Raw genomic sequence first — 17,265 nt, 5'->3', positions numbered from 1 at the left:
AAGCTTGTAACGAAAATAAAGTTAGGTAGAACACGCGAAGTAAAAATTGAAAATGTGTTATTATAGAACTAGTGTTAAATCAAAAACCTTTTTTGTGTATGACAAAGCAAGTACTCCCACATAATGAAAGATATTCCCTTAGAAAAGTTCAAAAAGGATGCTTTTCATAATTGGCTGCAACACTCTCAGAAAAAGCAAAGCAAAAGATCTGCTTGGAGAGTGTGGGCCATTTCATAGAAGAATAGCAGGAACCAGGAGGGTCCTTGGAAAGTCACTTAAAGGGACAACCAGGAAGACATATAGGCAGTTTCTGCACAGCCAGTGCAGCGGGGCTGCATCGGCATGGTTCATGCTGATGCAAGTCCCGGGGCTGTTCACACGAATGGTCCCGCTGGCTGCGCAGCTGGCGGGGCAGGCTTCGCACTGTCACACAGCCCCCCCAAATGCCTCCTTACCTCCTCCTGGCTTCCGTCACTCTGTGGAGGCCAGGGGACACGCCCATGGCCAGAGTGACGACTGCAGGAATGAAAACCAGGAAGCGACGGAAACCAGGAGGAAGTAAGGAGGCATTTGGGGCCAGCGGAGGGAAAATGCCACCTTCCACCCACTGCTGTTCACACGAGCGAGCGAGATTCAAAAGCGGTGTTTTTGTGCCGCTTGAGTGGGGCGAGCACCAGCTGTGCGAACAGCGCCCCAAGCTCAGTGTTTTTACCGTCCCTAGAGCACTGTTTTCCACCCGGGTGGAAAAAGCCATAGAGTATGCTGTGGAATCGTAATTGCTTGGGATACATATTCACATGTTTAATCAAAACCCAAGCAAAAAAATGCCCCTTTTATTCATATAGTTACAATCATATTCAGAAAAAAAACACCCTGTTTTGATTTAAAGTTCAAGATGCCAGAGGCAGGGAAAGAAAGTGATAACTCACAGGGACATTTTCCAGTTACACAGGTTTTGTCACTGAAGAGGATTGCACAGTAGAGCTGTCTTCCCCAAGTATTTTGTTTAAATAGCTAGCTCACTGGGTGAGAAGGGGTTTTCATTCCCAGTTATCAATCATTCCTTGTACTTGCTATTCCATTCTGTTTGGTGCTAAACCTGCTATACACATGTCAAATATTTTTACTTGTACAAGTGGCAAACAGGTAGCACTTATACTATTTCTTCCTGGTAATGGACTGTGCTACTACTGGAGCAGGAAGCCTGAGGAAAACATGTTGCTTTCATTCCCTAAGAGAGGGACAGTGGCTCACACTGCACTCTCCCCCACTGCCATCATTGATACCAAGCAGCATCTGCACTCCTTTCTTGACAATGGCTCATTCCGCACAACACAAATAAAACATTTTCAGGTTGCAAAATAAAGTGTTTCCTGCAGGAATTCCACCAAATTTTTGATCAAAACTTTTGGGAAACATTTTATTTTTCCTCAAAACATTTTATTCCAAAAATGTCAAACTAGCAACATTTTTTCCTTGACAATGTTTTGAAAACATTTCTTTCTTGAATGTAGAGCAGGAAATATTTTAATCTTCCTATCTGACTTTAAAGCTGGTGGTTCATTTTATTGTGCCCGCCATTTTGTGCTGCTTGGGATTCTCTGTGTTTCCTGCCATTTGCAGTTTTCCCCAGAGACATTTCCTCTACTGGCTTCGCTGCTGGGCACCATTTCACTGATTTAAGTACATGAATCAACTCAGCTTTGCCTGCAAATTTTGGCAACAAGTTGCTTTCCCTTTTTTATTTTCAGTGAGGTGTCTTCAAAGCCATGGAAATTCTGTAGATTTGAAGATGGCTCACTGAAAATTAGAAAAGGAAAACAGACATGTTGCCAAAAATGTCAGGCAAAGCTGAGTTAATTCAGGTATTTAAATCAATGAAATATTGCCCACCAGTGATGCCAGCGGAAGAAACGTCCCTGGGAAAAAGTCTGCAAATGGCAGGTGGCACGGAGAATCACAAGTGGCACAAAATGGCAAATACAACAAAATGAAACTCACAGCTTTAAAGTCAGGTGGCAGGTGGGAAAAAAAGAACTGTTTTCACCAGAAATACTTTATTTTCCACACTATAAAGAAAAGACTGAAAACGTTTCTTTTAAAAATGTTTCTCAAATGTTTTACATGCTTTGTGTAGAAATGGCCACTGTGGAGACAAAGAAGAAAAGCATACTTATGGCAATAACAGATAAGATGTGAAACATCTTTGAATGTTAAGGGCCTGTAGTCTCTCTGCAGCTTTAATTTTAAAAATAACAGCTTTAGGAAGGGATGTAGGAAACGGTAACTTTTCAGTTTCTGCCCTGCTTCTTCTCATCTTTGCCGCTAAAGAGGTCAGGGAAAGACAGGTGACATTTTAAAGATGATTAAATTAGACATGGTAGAGTGATCCCAGTGTATGTACACGAGTTTCACCTGTTCATGTGTTAGAAAAGCAGGGGGTGGGGGAACTATATATTTTTTAAATCAGAAGATACAGGAAAGGGAGCTAAACCTTCCTGCTTCTTGCCACTCTATGCTCTATTCATTATTTCTCTCCTAGCCAGGCTCACTTCAGAGCAATGAAATAAGGTATGACAGGAAGAAGGATTTACTGCCCCACAACCATATGTTTCTTTTGGTGAGAAAGGAGAATGAAATGGAAAAAAAATTCATACACCTCATTAGCAACTTGAGGCATATTGATTAGCTGACACTGGTACTTTCAAGTGGTAAAAACTCACAATTTAAGGTATCAGGAAGTTGATACCTAGATGCTAAGTGTTTTAATATTGTCACGGATATAGCCAGAAATATAATGAAATTGTTACTAGGCATGACCCTCCCAACCCCCTCTGTAGAAAACATAATTGTATACAAAAACAAAGTTCGCCTGGCCTTCCAGCTAAAGATGCCAAAACCAGAGTTTAGAGACTCAGAATAGAATAACCTTGGAGAAAAACCAGAAAACAAAGTAGTAACATAATTACATGGCCTTGGGCAGATTAGAAGCCAAGTTACACATATCAATAAATACTATTTGTTGAGGCTCAGGGGCAGCATCTGATTATGGAAAGTAAAGATATGGTTCAAAGATGGATCGTGTTAGTCTGAAGGCCAAAATATATTAATATGTATGAGAAACTTGTAATTAGTATTTTTAAAAGACTTGTAATTAGTATTTTTAAAAAGACTTGACCTCGTCAAGATGAAAAGTTTAACTTTATTTGTTAAAATCCTATATTGACCAAAATTGATACACAAATGAAAAGTAGCAACAATGAACTAACAGTTTTTACATAAGACATTTCACATACAGGTGATCTTGTTTGGCATTTGAAATTAAAAGATAATGAATTATCCAAAAATGTGTACCATTATCAAATGGAAAAATTAGCTATTGTTAGGAGATGATGTTAAAATTGAATAAATCTAGGAATCTGAACTGATTGAAAGCTTCTTTTCAGAAGGGGCTCCTAGCCTATGACCTGCTTATTTTCGGGGTAGGAATTTTTTTACAGACTAATGAAATTGCTATCCTTTAATTATCTAGGTAATAGTGGTGGATGGTATAATTTTATGTACATTTCATCAGGAATGAAATAGTTGTTATCATTGACCCTAAGATGTAAGGTGATTTGCAGTTCACCGGCAGTGGAAAAAGCTTGCTTTTCCAGGGAAAAAAGCCATAAAGTATGCCAAAATGCCAACAAGAGAAGAGATAAGTTTCTCTGATCGCATAAATATTTTATCTACCTTCAAGGATATGATTTTGCCAGCTATTTCCTAAGATCAGCTTTAACTGGTAGATAATGATAATTATTTTCCATTGTCTTGTTCTCTAGTTTGTTAAACTGTAACAATAAATCATTTTTATTTGAGAGAGTAGATTGGGCTGCAAATAAATATTTTTGTTCCTAAACCTCTTTCACACAAGCATGCCTGCACAGGAGAAGGGCTGAAATAGTTGGGAACTCTGCCCTTTTGTCCACATAGACTTCTGACTGGTCACTGGAGATCTCATTGTACAGATTTTCAAAAAAATTGCCTGGTAGCAGCTGCCACCACAGCATAAGGATTTACATTGTGTGACTGAAGGCAAGCTGGAGCAGCCATTTTGTAACTGGTTCCATCTCCTGTGGCAGCCATTTTGCAGCTGTGTCTGACACACTGGGTCGCTCCCCACTCACCATTAGCCGCGGGGTTTTCTCTTGTTCAGACGCGGGGAGCCAGGACGTTCCCCACATCCCCAGCGTCCACTGCGCGGCTGCGCAGAAATTGCCGCTCTTCCTCCTCCCTGGCGCGCGTCAAATCTGCTCTTCAAAAAACAGCAACATTTTCCCAAACCCCGCGCTTGGCCCGGGGTGGTGGGGTGGTGGGGAACCCGGAAGATGACGCGCGGTTGATTCGCTGGGGCGCAGAGCTTTCCGGCCAATCAGGGGAAAGAATCCTCCATTTTGTTTGGGGAGGGCGTCACCGTCAGTGCGCGGAATGAAGCCACATGAAGACGTAGAATCATCGCGACACCCTATATTACAATGCAGGCATTGAGACGTGTGCACAACGTGACGTGACGATATTGTTCCCTTTGTTTGCGGTTTATTGCTGCAAATTCACAGCGAATTTAGTTTGCAAATTCACACAGCGAGGTGCTGCAGAGCAGACCAGAGTAGTCGGTGGCGGCGGCAAGAACTGATTTTCACTTTCTTTTTATGCTGACGTCAGCATGTGCAGACGTCTCAAACAAATGCTTCCAAAGCTTCCAGCGCCTTTCTGATGACGTGCAGACATCCGAGCCTATCAAAAACGACCTCGTCCCAGCCAATGAAAATGGAGGCCCGCCCTCCCTCCATGACGCACACCTGTGCCAGCCAATGAAAATGCTTCATTGCCTCTATTTCCATGAAACTCCCGTTCTTGGCCGCCCGCGTTAGCTCCTTAATGGCAAATGAGTGGGGAGCAAATAGTCTCCGTGGTCATAAGCCGCGGAGGCTTTTCGGCGCGGGGACGCTGCGGAGTTGCACACGAAGAGGTAAGTGGGGAGCGACCCACTGTATCAGTCACAGACTCAGAACGCCTGAGGACCCCTGCTGTAGAGGTTTAGGAAGTTGTGTAAGACCATTTTGTTTTAGATTAGCTTTTAATAGCCTATGAGAATTTTCTTGATTCGAAATAGCTGGGTAGATAATACATGTGATAGTAAAGGAGCTCATATGATCTGATTATTTTCCTGCATTTTTAGATATGTAAACTGCTTTGACTCATGCTTTAAAAGAGAAAAGTGTGATAAAATATTTCAAATGTAATAACCCTGTCTCTGATAATTGATGACCCCTGTATTTCTTCTGTGCTGTCATATCATCAATATTCTCTGTTTTTAACTAAGTGTAAATTAATACCAGTTCTTCAGTTTAACTGATTTACAGTATAGTCCCAAACAGAGTTATATTTTTCTAAGTCCATCAAAGGATATAAATCCAGTTAGAACAGCAATATTAGTCTACAGCTATTAATGGCTCGAAGGCTTAACAGGGAGGAAGCAGGCCATTGAAATTAATTATTTTGAATGAGTAAGCATAGGCAGGGCTGCAATGCTAAGTGCATTTACTTAGAAATACATTTAATTCAAATGAGTGGCTTTTAAATACACATAAATGCATTCAGATTTATTCATTTATAAATAATTTATTTAATTATAAATAAATTATTTATTTATTTGCTTATTTACAAGTTATACTTCACCCTTCTGCCCTTATTGGGACCACCATGATGGGTAACAGATTAAACATATGAAGAAACATCTTATAAACTACTAGTGTGCCCGGCCACGCGTTGCTGTGGCTTCAGTCTGGTGAAGTGGAAATGAAAGAAAAGAGAAAGTGAATGGTTCGAACATGTGTCATTGAACAATGCTTGCAAGGGAGGGGAGGGGCAAGGGGCCCCTCGCTCCCCTCCCTCTCTCCCATTCCATTGCATGGCACCCCTCCCCCTCCCTCCCTAACATTTCCCTTCCTATGTTGGGGTGGGTGGCCCATCTCCAGATGGCAGGCCCTGTTCCTTTCATTCCGTTCCCTTGCAGGCAAAGTGTGTTGCTGTTGACGTCCATCAGATGGCGCTGTTGCGGGACCATACCATGGTTCCAACTGTCACAGGTGTGGCAGGTACACAATACCTCTCACAGTTCGACTGAAACGCATCCCTAAGAGATGTGTGTATGAAAGGTTATCCATTTCTACTTGGCTTTTGGTTCCTATGTGTGTGTGGTGGGGGGGGAGAACTGGGCGGAACATAGCTTGTTATCATGGTTTACCTTGGCCAGTGTGGTACATGAGCTAGGTAAGTAGCTTAAAACACGCTGGGAGGCATGAGTTACATTGTGTTCAAATTTCAGAGCGTTTGGTCCAGCAAAACCCCGGACCCTCCCTCACCTTCCCCTTCCTCCGCTAGGGTGGGTGGGCCATGTCCAGATGGCGAGGCCATCCCTTTCACTCCAGATGGCAGCGGTTTTCAAAGGCATGGTTGTTTCCCTTGTATCAGAGGGTGTTGTTTTGACGGCCAGCAGATGGCGCTGTTGTGGAACAGAACTGTGGTTCCAACTGTCACAGGTGTGGCATGTACACAATAACTGGTACAGGAGGTGTGGAAATAGTGTGGAAACCTGGCCGCATGCGAATGCGACGTTGTGTGAAAATTTCAAAGCAATCGGTCCAGTAGTTTGGGAGATTACCTGTCAGAAGAAAACGCACTGACAGATTTTTATATATATAGATTAAAACCAAAGTGAAAATGTACACACAAAAACATAAAACCAACAAAGATCCACCAGACCATGGCCACACAGCCTGGAAAACCCACCAGAACCAATAAAACCAACAATTGAAACAGAAACAGAGAACAATTCATTTCTAGAATTCTAATATGGTTCATGTTCTTTCTCAGATGTTAATGCTCTTTTTTCAACCTTTTCTTAGTTTTAAAAGATGTTGAGCATGCAGGTACCATATGATAAAAGATTTTTCTAAAGCTTCTTTGTAATTGTCATCAGCTGTAGGTATCCAGATGAAACTTGAGTTTTTCCAGAGAAAATTTTGGACTGCCAGTAGACAGGTATGCTGTAATTTACTTTTAAAACTAGCCACCCTTATGGTATGAAAATGATAGGATGGGATATGTGTTTGCTTCATTTTTCTAGCAATCACTAAGCTTTAGATGAGCCTACAGATGCTAACTTAAATTATCAGTTTACTCACCATCCATGTGTGGCTGCATATCTCATCAGTAGTAAATTGCCATTGAAAATCTTCTTTCCATTGGTATGGTATTAATGCATTTCTGTGGCAGTCCTCCTCACTCACAAATGCAGATATTATGGCCAGAGGTACAGCAACTGTTTTTCTGATACAGCCCTCATGCCCTACTTCTTGACCCGGATATTAAAGAATAACCAAACATTACTTGTTGCATTCAACTTATTAACACTTTTAAATAAAATTGCATGTCTTTATAAACTTCAACAGTTTTTAACAGTGTTTGCACTGAGATAAAATATTATCTTCTAGTGTACATCTCTTGATGGCCGATGTTCTATAAGCTGCGACGATGAGGTAAATATTTCTATAGATACTTTCTTTAATATTTCATGTTTATGCTTCTAATATTTCTAAGTGAATAACAAATAAGAAGGTACAGATTTTATCTGAGGAATGTATTTAGAATAGAACTACACAAATTCTATTCTGGAATTACTTAATAGCTATCATGTATACGAAACTAAGAATTCAAGTTTGGAAGTCAGTGTGGGCAAATTATTGCATTCTAAAGAATGAGACCCACACCCAGAATAATAGACTTCTTGAACTGTACTATGTCAGGCCGTAGGCAGGTTATCATTTATTTGAATGCTTTCAGTAACAGAAAAAATCCTGAAAAAATGGACATAAGTAGTAAAATTCAAACTGCCGTTCTTCTTGACACAACATTTTCATTTATAAGAAGACTTTTTTATTTTTTATGGGTAAGCATTCATACATATAACCCTTTCCCCTGAAATTGAAATGGTACAGTCCAAGAGAATCTTTGCCACTTGTTCATGTTGAATGTGTCACTTGGCACAATCAATAGTATTTTCATCATTGCCTCCTTTTGTTAAACCCCCTATTTTCTGGAAAAAAAGAGAAAAAAATCTTTGCAAATGGTCTCATATTCTGATTTGTAAAACTCGGTATACTCAATATTACCTTGTGCTGTTCACTTTGCTCTGTTCTATTCCAGTTCAATTGCTTATATGGAGTGGGTCTATGCATTCTGTTAATAGAGCTTTGATTGATCACCAGTGACGGGGTGTTCTCTATGAAGTGAAAATGCAACTATTGAAAATAAGTTCTGTGATTTTGTTAATGTCATATAGTTTCCATCTTGGTTTGCCACAGGTAGGAGTATGTCACCCTGCTGTGAATTTTATGGATAAGCTTTATCTTGGATTCCCTCCAGTGTCTTTCATACATTTTTTTCAGAAGCTCACATTTATGCCAATCTAGTTCCCTCAGTGAGCTATATGTAGCCTAGGGCAGCAAGGCTGGAATTATGGAGCTAACATTTTTTAAAAATCAAAACACCCCAAATTCTTCAATCCGGGATTGGTAGAGATGATTTCTTCCATTTTTACATTTGTTCTACATTTGTTTTATATGAAGCAACCTATGCCTTAAGAAACCTTTTCCCAACTCAAAGTTGCTAAACAACTAAATATACTTTTAATGCAGTAAGACTGAAAGAAGAATGTGTTCACTTCAAAATATAATGGGATACTACTCTGGTTAGATGCAATCACATACCTATACTGCTTTTCTCCCATGTTTCTCTCACGGTTTGTCAAATCTCTTTTGATCTGATGTATTCCACAAAACCACTTTCATGGATTTTTGTCCCTTATAGAAGGTCACCTCCATTGCCAGATGTCCTACCCATGCTACCATTTCAAACCTCCCCAAATTGTTTCTTTAAAAAAATAATATAAACAGCACTACATTGCTGCAGTGAAATAACACTCAAAACACTTCAACAACTGAAATACATTTTTGTTGTTATGCAAGCATTCCTTTGGATGGTTTCCTTTCTGATGATATTCCAGTGTAACTGCGATGTATGCACACAAGAAAGGAAAATTAAATAAAGAGATTATGTTGGGGGACATATGTAATGAAAACATTGCGACATAGAGAGAAGGTGCTACATTAGGTGTGAAACACCCACTCCCAAAGTGCACTATCGAGAGTCACCTGGAGAACAAGCTAAAGGGAGAAAAATACTCTGCCTTGTGAAAGATGGTGTCATATTTTTGGACACTAGAATATTTCTAAGCAGTATGATACATAGGAAAGTGGTAGGTGTTGTACAAGATCATGCACAAGTGGAACTGTGCAAAGTTCATTTATGTTTCCATTTGTGCATTGCTGGATGCACGCCATGTTGCTGGATGCACGCCACATTTTTAGCCCTGGGTGAGTAATTTTAGTAACATACATTCCAGAAAGCATACACAAATGTTACAACAGAAGCATACCAGGATATGAAACCCTTCAGGAGATATTCATATGCAAGGCCCAGTGTAATCCCTGCAGTTGCAAAAAAAAATGTTAAAAGTGAGTTACATATAATTTAAATCATTTTAGAATACCAAGATGTCATAAGACTGCCATTTGAGATTTTGATTGCCTAGACAAACCAGGACAACTTCACTAAGACGTAAAGTGAGGAAGGGAATAAAATCAGGACATAGCAGGGTGGTGGTGGATTTTCTGCACATAGATACACACACACACAAGTCTACATAGATTTCAAAATAACCAACTCCACATGAAGGTACCTTATACTGAATCAGACAATTGGTCTATCAAAGCCCAATGTGGCTACTTACTGCCAGCAACATTCCAACATTTCAAGTAGAAATCTTTCACATCACACACAACCTGATCATTTGAGGTAAAGATTTCTGGGATTGAACCTGGGACCTTATGCATGCCACCCACATGGTCTACCACTTGCCATCATTTAATATTTATATGGTGTCTATCAGTGTGTGGAGGGGGGGAGTGTTGATAAATTATTTATTTGTCTCTGCAGCATTTTTGTAGTGAAGTTCTGTCAACTAGTTCATCACACTGCTGCCTGACATTTCTAGCAAATGCATGCACAATTACGTGCACAACCCTGTTCTCCAGGAATTGCCTAATAAAAAAGGGTAGATGTCCAACATACACATCGCCATAGTGTGACAGATATACATAGTCTTCTCCTTGTCATGGGTGCTCTAACTGACATGGACAATTTCAGCAATTCTTGCCTTTATCATCACAGTTTGACCTACACAGGACAAACATACAGAATGCCCTATATGGAAGCTACCCATTTTTATCTACTTAATGTAAAAAAAAACAGAAGGCCAGAATACCTATTGTGACCACTAACTGCTACATGTAAATGAAGCATTTACTTAATGATAACTTGGGCAAACTTCCTTCCTTACTGAAATCATGTATTTAAATGTAAATTTTGATATTTTTCAGAACATTAACTGTTACCTGATTGATAATAACGGATTTATATTAGTCTCTGAAGACTATACTCAGGTAAGTGAACATTTTTCTTCCCCTCTTTAACAGTGGCACAAAAACAGTGTTGAAATTAAGATTTCGAGACTAATCTTAGTAATGAATAGCATGAGATTAAAAAATAAATTAAAACAGCCTCTTCATCCCAAAGTACATAGCTTGCCTTTCTGGGAGTCTGAAATAATTTCTGCCTCACAGTGGGGTGAGTCTGCTCTTTAGTTCATAAAAACTTTAATTTATAGAACTCCTTTCTCCAGACATGCCTGTCATTCTTCAGGAATTTTAGCTGGGGGGGGAGTTTTTACATAAAGATTTTCCCCCAAGTTAGGAAGGTTATGTATTTATATTTTGAAATAAAACATTATTAGAGCACTTTAATCATATGAGCTACACAAGTATGGCAGTTAATAGAAAGGAGTAAAGAATGCCTATAGCTTTCTGTGGGACTTGAATTAGGTACTGAATGCATATAAAGAATGTCTCAAAGTAGAAAACCTGCAATTTGGTATGTGTTGTTTTTGGAAACATGGCTTGGCAATTATTCTAACAAAGCAGTCTTCACTTCTATCATGGACATAAGATTACACTAGAAAAAAAATTAAACTAGTATAGGTAAGTTTGGATTGAAACCATAACATTATAAGAGATTTAGAACAGTGACCATGAATAAACATTCTACCAAATATTTCATGAAAAGAATATTTAAATACCCTATTTCCCCGAAAATAAGACCTATCCCAAAAATAAGCCCTAGCATGATTTTTCGGGATTTTTTGGCGTATGCTTGAAATATAAGCCCTACTCCAAAAATAAGCCCTAGTTACAGATTTCCCAGCACAGTTGATCTGGTCACATAGAGGGCGCAAAATCATGGGAAAAAAAATAAGACATCCCCTGAAAATAATCCCTAATGCATCTTTTGGAGCAAAAATTAATGTAAGACCCTGCCTTATTTTCGGGGGAACAAGGTAGTAAAGGAAGTATTTCCTTTAAATAATAAAGACTTCTACTTTCTTCAACTAACGTTACCATGCAGAAGAAACAAGAGGATCACACACTACGATGTTTATGTAACAATTGTCCTTTCTGCACAAATCCCCTAAAACTTTTCTTAAACATTTTCAATTCTCCATCTCCCCCATTTACAGCGATGTATGTCTGCACTCACCCTTCGAAATGATTCCTGAGTGCCAATATATGACCCCTCCTCTTTTTTTAGTACTGTGTTGAATTGATGCTTCAATGCTTCACAACCTCATGCTGCATTCTGTACTCCTTGTATACTCAATGGTTTGAAAATGGACCCCTCAAAAAATAAAAGAACAAACAGAATGCTGCAAAGAAACAGGCGAGGGGGAACAGAGTGAGCTCAGAAAATGGCATTGAGGAGGAAGTTCAGAGGAGCACAGAAGCATGGGAAACGTAAACAATAGATTGCACAGCAACTGAAGACATTTTGAAAACATTTCAACCAGATAATTATTTTTAAAAGGGGATTAATTTAAAACATTTTGAGGCTGGAAATAAAATGTTTTGGAATTAAAACCATGTGAAATTCAATGGAGGAAACATTTTATTTCCTGCCTCCAAACCAAGTAATGGATTCAAGGTTCAGGAAAGGGATTCCACCTAAACATTGGAAGAACTTTCTAACTGTCATGGCTGTTTGACAGTGGAATTCACTGCCTCGGGGAGTGGTGGAGTCTCCTTCTTTGGAGGTTTTTAAACAGAGGCTGGATGTACATATGTCAGGAGTGCTTTGATTGTGTATTCCTGCATAGCAGCGGGTTGGACTTGATGGCCCTTGTGGTCTCTTCCAGCTCTATGAAAATATTTTTAAAAGTTTTTGTGGAAAGGGCCAATGTATCTTCCAATAACCTTTGCTGTGTGTTTACATAAAACAAATATTTTCCAAAAGCCAATCTCCCTTTACAGTCTCAACTAAATGGCATCTGTTGTTAAATGCATGCTGTATTGTAGCAGAAATACTACAACACATATCTTTTTATATAGAAAATTGAGATGGTCAGTGACAGTTAGAGCCCCTCCCAAAGTGATGCTACTGTAGAGCTATTATAACCCTGCCCCCTCAAAATACACTATGAGCCACTTCTGATCACACTAATGCTATTTGCTTGTTCAGTCAATAGTTGTTAATTCAGTGAGTTTATTTATTATGCTCCCCCCCCCACCCCCGGACCCCACTCAATATCTTATTCATAGCAATTCTGGGATCACTTTCATGTCTATTTCCCAATAATATACTGTATAAAAACAACCAATATTCTTCAGTTTGTTTTTCAATCTACAGATTTCTTTAAAAACCCTCATTTTTGTACATTCCAGAGAATTAGCAGGAATGAATATATATCCTGAGCAGGTCAAGTTAAATTCTGTAATCGGGAAAATGCTAGGAGTATGATACAGTTTGCGTAAAATACTCTGAACGCCCACTGCTTTCAGCAGGAGAATTAAATACATGCATAATCCTTCCCCTGGATCTATGAGAGTTTAAAAGTGCTTCAGTTGGGTCAATCTTGCCTCAGTTGTTTCACATTGGCCATTTCCGCACAGCACAATCATACTGGGTTACAATCAGTATCTTACAAACCGAGCATATTTTATCTCTGTTTCTCCCTTTGCATGGGTGCCCATTTCTGTGAAGGAATCAAGTTGAGACCAGGAGGAAATACTCCAATTTCTTTCGCACAAGACCAACTTTTTTGTTTTTATACCATAGATGTAGAACGCATGCTCTAACATCCCCAGTGTGCTGCATTCTGATTGGCTGTTCCCCACCTCCCAACCGCAGGAAAACCAAGCAGGACACAACACCCTTTTTCTCTAGCTTTGGAAAGGAGCTGGTGCAGTGAGCAACATGGCAAGCACATTATGCTGTACAGTGTAAAAAACTTTTGAACAATACTAGGCAGAGCACTATGTCTCATCCACATTTAAATGTGTGCAAGAAACCGCAGCATGAGACACCCACCACTATCACCTTCCTGAAATACCAAATAACATTTGACTGGTCTTTGGGGCTGTCACAGAATGATAGCTACCTACCAGACAGGCGCTTCCCCACCCCTCCCCTCCCAGGATCCCATTGGGAATGTGAGCCGGGAAATGCAGGACTAGGCTGGCTGCAGCTCGGCCAGTGAGAGGCACCTGTGAGAGTGAGCTGGAACAGGGTGAGCATTATGTAAGGCAGGGAGATTAGGCAGTGGGGTGGGAAAAATAAATCAATTTTGCTCCCATGGCCTTTGCACAGAAGTGACTCAATGCAGGATTTTTTAAAAGGAATGCCATTTTGGCAATCTTTGAAAAACCCGGGATGAGGGAAATATTGCAGGACAAACAAACCCACTTTAAGATTGGGAACTGTGCAAACTTCTTGGCCAAACCGGAACATTTCTCTTGCTCAACAGGATATTTGGACTGTGCAGAAACAGCCATTATTCAAAATATATGTTTTATTGAAATGCTGAACTTCATCTGACGTGTTGCTTTCCATTAATATTTTCAGCCATGCTGTGTTAGATTAGAATGTTGTGAATTTGGTTAATGGACAAGATTGATTCCTGGGCTGGTTGTTTGGAATACTAATTTGATACTCAAGGCTATTCAAAATGTGTGGTTTCAGTTAGTTTTGGCTCCAAACTACTTCAGCTTTTTCATTTTCCTCACATTTTTTTTGCCCCCTAGAGAAGTAGCTTCAATTTTTCCTCACCTTTTCTTTGGCTTTTTTATGAGCACTTTCACTGTGTGTTTGTTGTTTTTTCTCAAGCTGATTCTGAGCTAGTTTCACCCAACATATGAAAACACTCCATTCGGAAGGGGTTTTTTTTTGCTGCTCATTGACACCCACCCATATCTACATCCAACCTCCCCAATTGATTCCACATCCTCCATTTCCCTCCCCTCCACCTGGGGCTTCTTCACTCCTTTTTTTGTTTTGTTTTGAAAAATTAACCATGTAAGATTAGCGAGTGAACACTGAAGAATCTGCTTGCACACAGCAAGGCTCTTCCATTCAGACTTGATGCTATGAAGCTAACCAGAAGTAGACAGCACAGGCATTTTTCACTATCTGCCCTGTGATCTGGTCAGTTTCATGGTCATATTGCTTTCTGGTCAGTTTTTTAAAGCAATAAAGTATTGCTAGATTGTTGGAGCATTGAAGCAATGATATGCACTGATCGTCCAATCAGTAGTTAGAGAATCACCAGTGGATGAGGAAATGTGGTATTTCTGCACAGTAGCACTGGACTTCATGGACAAAAAGTTTTTAAAAATGGAGAATAGTGTTGTGATGCCACCAATGATACCATTGGTGAAGCCCAGCACCCTTGCTGAATATTCTTGTTTTTTTGGTCATGTGCAAAAGAAGTATGCAGATTTCATAGCAGTAAGAAAGGGCTTGTGTGCGGAATGATTTTCCCAAGCCAGTTTAAATGCTTGCAGATCAACTGCTGAGAAAATCATAGTGTCCTCTAATAGTCCTCTAACATACCCACTGAACATCAACATATTTAAGCAATCAAATGCAAACAATCTCCCTACATGACACTGACTTTTTCATGGTGGCTGCTGATGAATTGTAGTGAGCAGCCAGGCCTGGCCATGATTAGTGTTCCTTCAAAGACCAAAACAAGTCTTTAAAGACCCTTGCCTCCTTCCTTCCTTGCCTTTTACCGAGAGAAATCAAGTCTTGAAGGCAATCCCTACAATGGCAACTGCAAAAGGCATTAATTTCTTAAAGGTACAGGTGCTTCTTCGATTATTTTGGGGAGTTTTGACTACAGAGTGTTGTAGTTTTTAGATTTCAGATTTTGCTGCCTATATTTTGCCTTTTTGAGGAGGCTGGTGGTGATTTCTACTGCCAAACCCCATTATGCAGACCTCTTATACTATCATCATAAACCCTCAGGAGTCTGCAAGCCCATGTTAAGAACTGCTAGGTCAGGAATCACAAACCGACCCCTTTTTGTCTGCAATTTGGTAGGGAGAATTCCCTGGCCATGGAAGAATGGTGTTATCCTGATAATGCTATATTAATTAGATTTGTGTGGGGGAAGGGGGTTACAGACAACCAATGAAATCAAATAAAAAATTGAAATGTATAGTAATAAAAACACAAGGAAGTGGATAAAATGTAAAAAAGGAATTATATGACCTACAGTAAATAAAAATAAAATGTTGATCCGCACACCTAATGGCCCCTCTCAGGATTATATGGAAATACTATGAATGCCCCTTTTCATCTCTGCCATAATTATTCTGTGAATTTTTAATTCAGTAAACAAAAATAAATAACCTACTCTGCAGTCTGAAGCTACTCTGATGGGATGTAAAAATGTATATGACTGATAAACTGGAGTTTTAGCTGCTTAAACAGGTCATTCAGGAATTATTTAAAAACTTTTTATTATTTGTTTAGGAAATCCTTTCAACCCCTGTTTATATCTTTATGGAGCAGCATTTTAATCACATGGGTTTACACTCAGATTAGAGTATTTTCTTTACAAGCTTTAGGGTTTAATGTATTTTTTTAAAAAAATTATTTCCAACATTAGATGTTATGCAATGAACTGCAGTCTATTGTGTAAGCTCTCACATCTGCTCAAGGGATTATTCTGTAATCCCTATAATTTGTCCTGATGGTTAAGTCCTTTTCAATTTTTATGAAATAGAAGTAGCCCTTGAAACTTGGTTATGGAGCTGTCAAAGCTACTCTGATCTTTTCGTAGAATATTCCACTTTTAGCCAAGGCTGATTTGCATTTGTCTCCATTTCTTGACCATTTTATGCTTTCTCGTCCAGACTGGAAACTTCTTTGGTGAAGTTGAGGGTGCAGTGATGAACAAATTGCTAATAATGGGCTCCTTTAAAAGGTAAGAAGCTTATAACCGATTTCCCTTTGCAAAAAAAAAAATTAGTTAAAAGCAATCAAGGGCTTATCAAGCAAAGTCTGAGTTTTCTTTGTGTATATTCAGCATGCCAATGATCTTAGTAAGTTCGGCTTGATGCCAGTACTTTCCTATGCAGCTCAAGGCCTTGTCTATGTAGTGATCACAGGCTTTGAAGTTCAATGGGGCACCATACTGAAAGAACACAATTTCTGCTCTAATGGATATTAATAGCAGAATTCACATACGCTTCCTTAGAGGGATTGCACTTTCAATTTGTAAAGATGGAAGGGCTGTACAAGTCATCCGATAAAGCTCTCTGCACGGAAGCAAGCTGGCCAGCTGGTATGCATGTTTCTGTTACTATTTGCTCATGAAAATCACTGTTCACTCAGGTGGCCTATTTGTATTGTGAGAAGAGGGAACCCACAAATGATTGCAGCATACATGCTTATGGCAGATCAGTTGCATGAACATCAATCAGTTGGCTGTGGAAACATTTGCACTGTATTTTAGCAGTTTCAGTCTGCTACAGGGCCTCTGGTACACAGCTGGTTATTAAGGACAAGAGAACAAAGGACTACACCAATGGGAGCAAAGAGACAAAGAAAAAAACTATGGTGCAATGGGAAGACAATTTGAATTGAAAATGTTAATAACCCCTACATGTTTTGCATTGAGTTTCTTGGGGGAAGTGGATCTGTGAAATATAAAAGAAGCAACTGTCCCACTCAAGGCTGTTTTTAAATATATTTTACTAGTTATTA

General features: G+C 39.4%; 1 protein-coding gene across 5 annotated transcripts in view; it reads left to right on the top strand.

The window, feature by feature from the left end:
* CACNA2D3 (calcium voltage-gated channel auxiliary subunit alpha2delta 3) overlaps positions 1-17,265 on the top strand; it is a 707,732-nt gene that overhangs the window by 638,306 nt on the left and 52,161 nt on the right. For all 5 annotated transcript variants that reach the window (XM_048490851.1, XM_048490852.1, XM_048490850.1 and 2 more), the window contains 4 exons: positions 7,025-7,086; positions 7,539-7,583; positions 10,545-10,607; positions 16,413-16,483. In XM_048490851.1, the coding sequence (XP_048346808.1) occupies positions 7,025-7,086; positions 7,539-7,583; positions 10,545-10,607; positions 16,413-16,483 (241 nt within the window). The remainder of the gene's footprint in view (positions 1-7,024; positions 7,087-7,538; positions 7,584-10,544; positions 10,608-16,412; positions 16,484-17,265) is intronic.

Source organism: Sphaerodactylus townsendi, linkage group LG03 (genome assembly GCF_021028975.2).
Source record: "Sphaerodactylus townsendi isolate TG3544 linkage group LG03, MPM_Stown_v2.3, whole genome shotgun sequence".
NCBI classification, from domain to species: Eukaryota; Metazoa; Chordata; class Lepidosauria; order Squamata; family Sphaerodactylidae; genus Sphaerodactylus; species Sphaerodactylus townsendi.
This window is presented reverse-complemented; position numbering and strand designations above follow the sequence as displayed.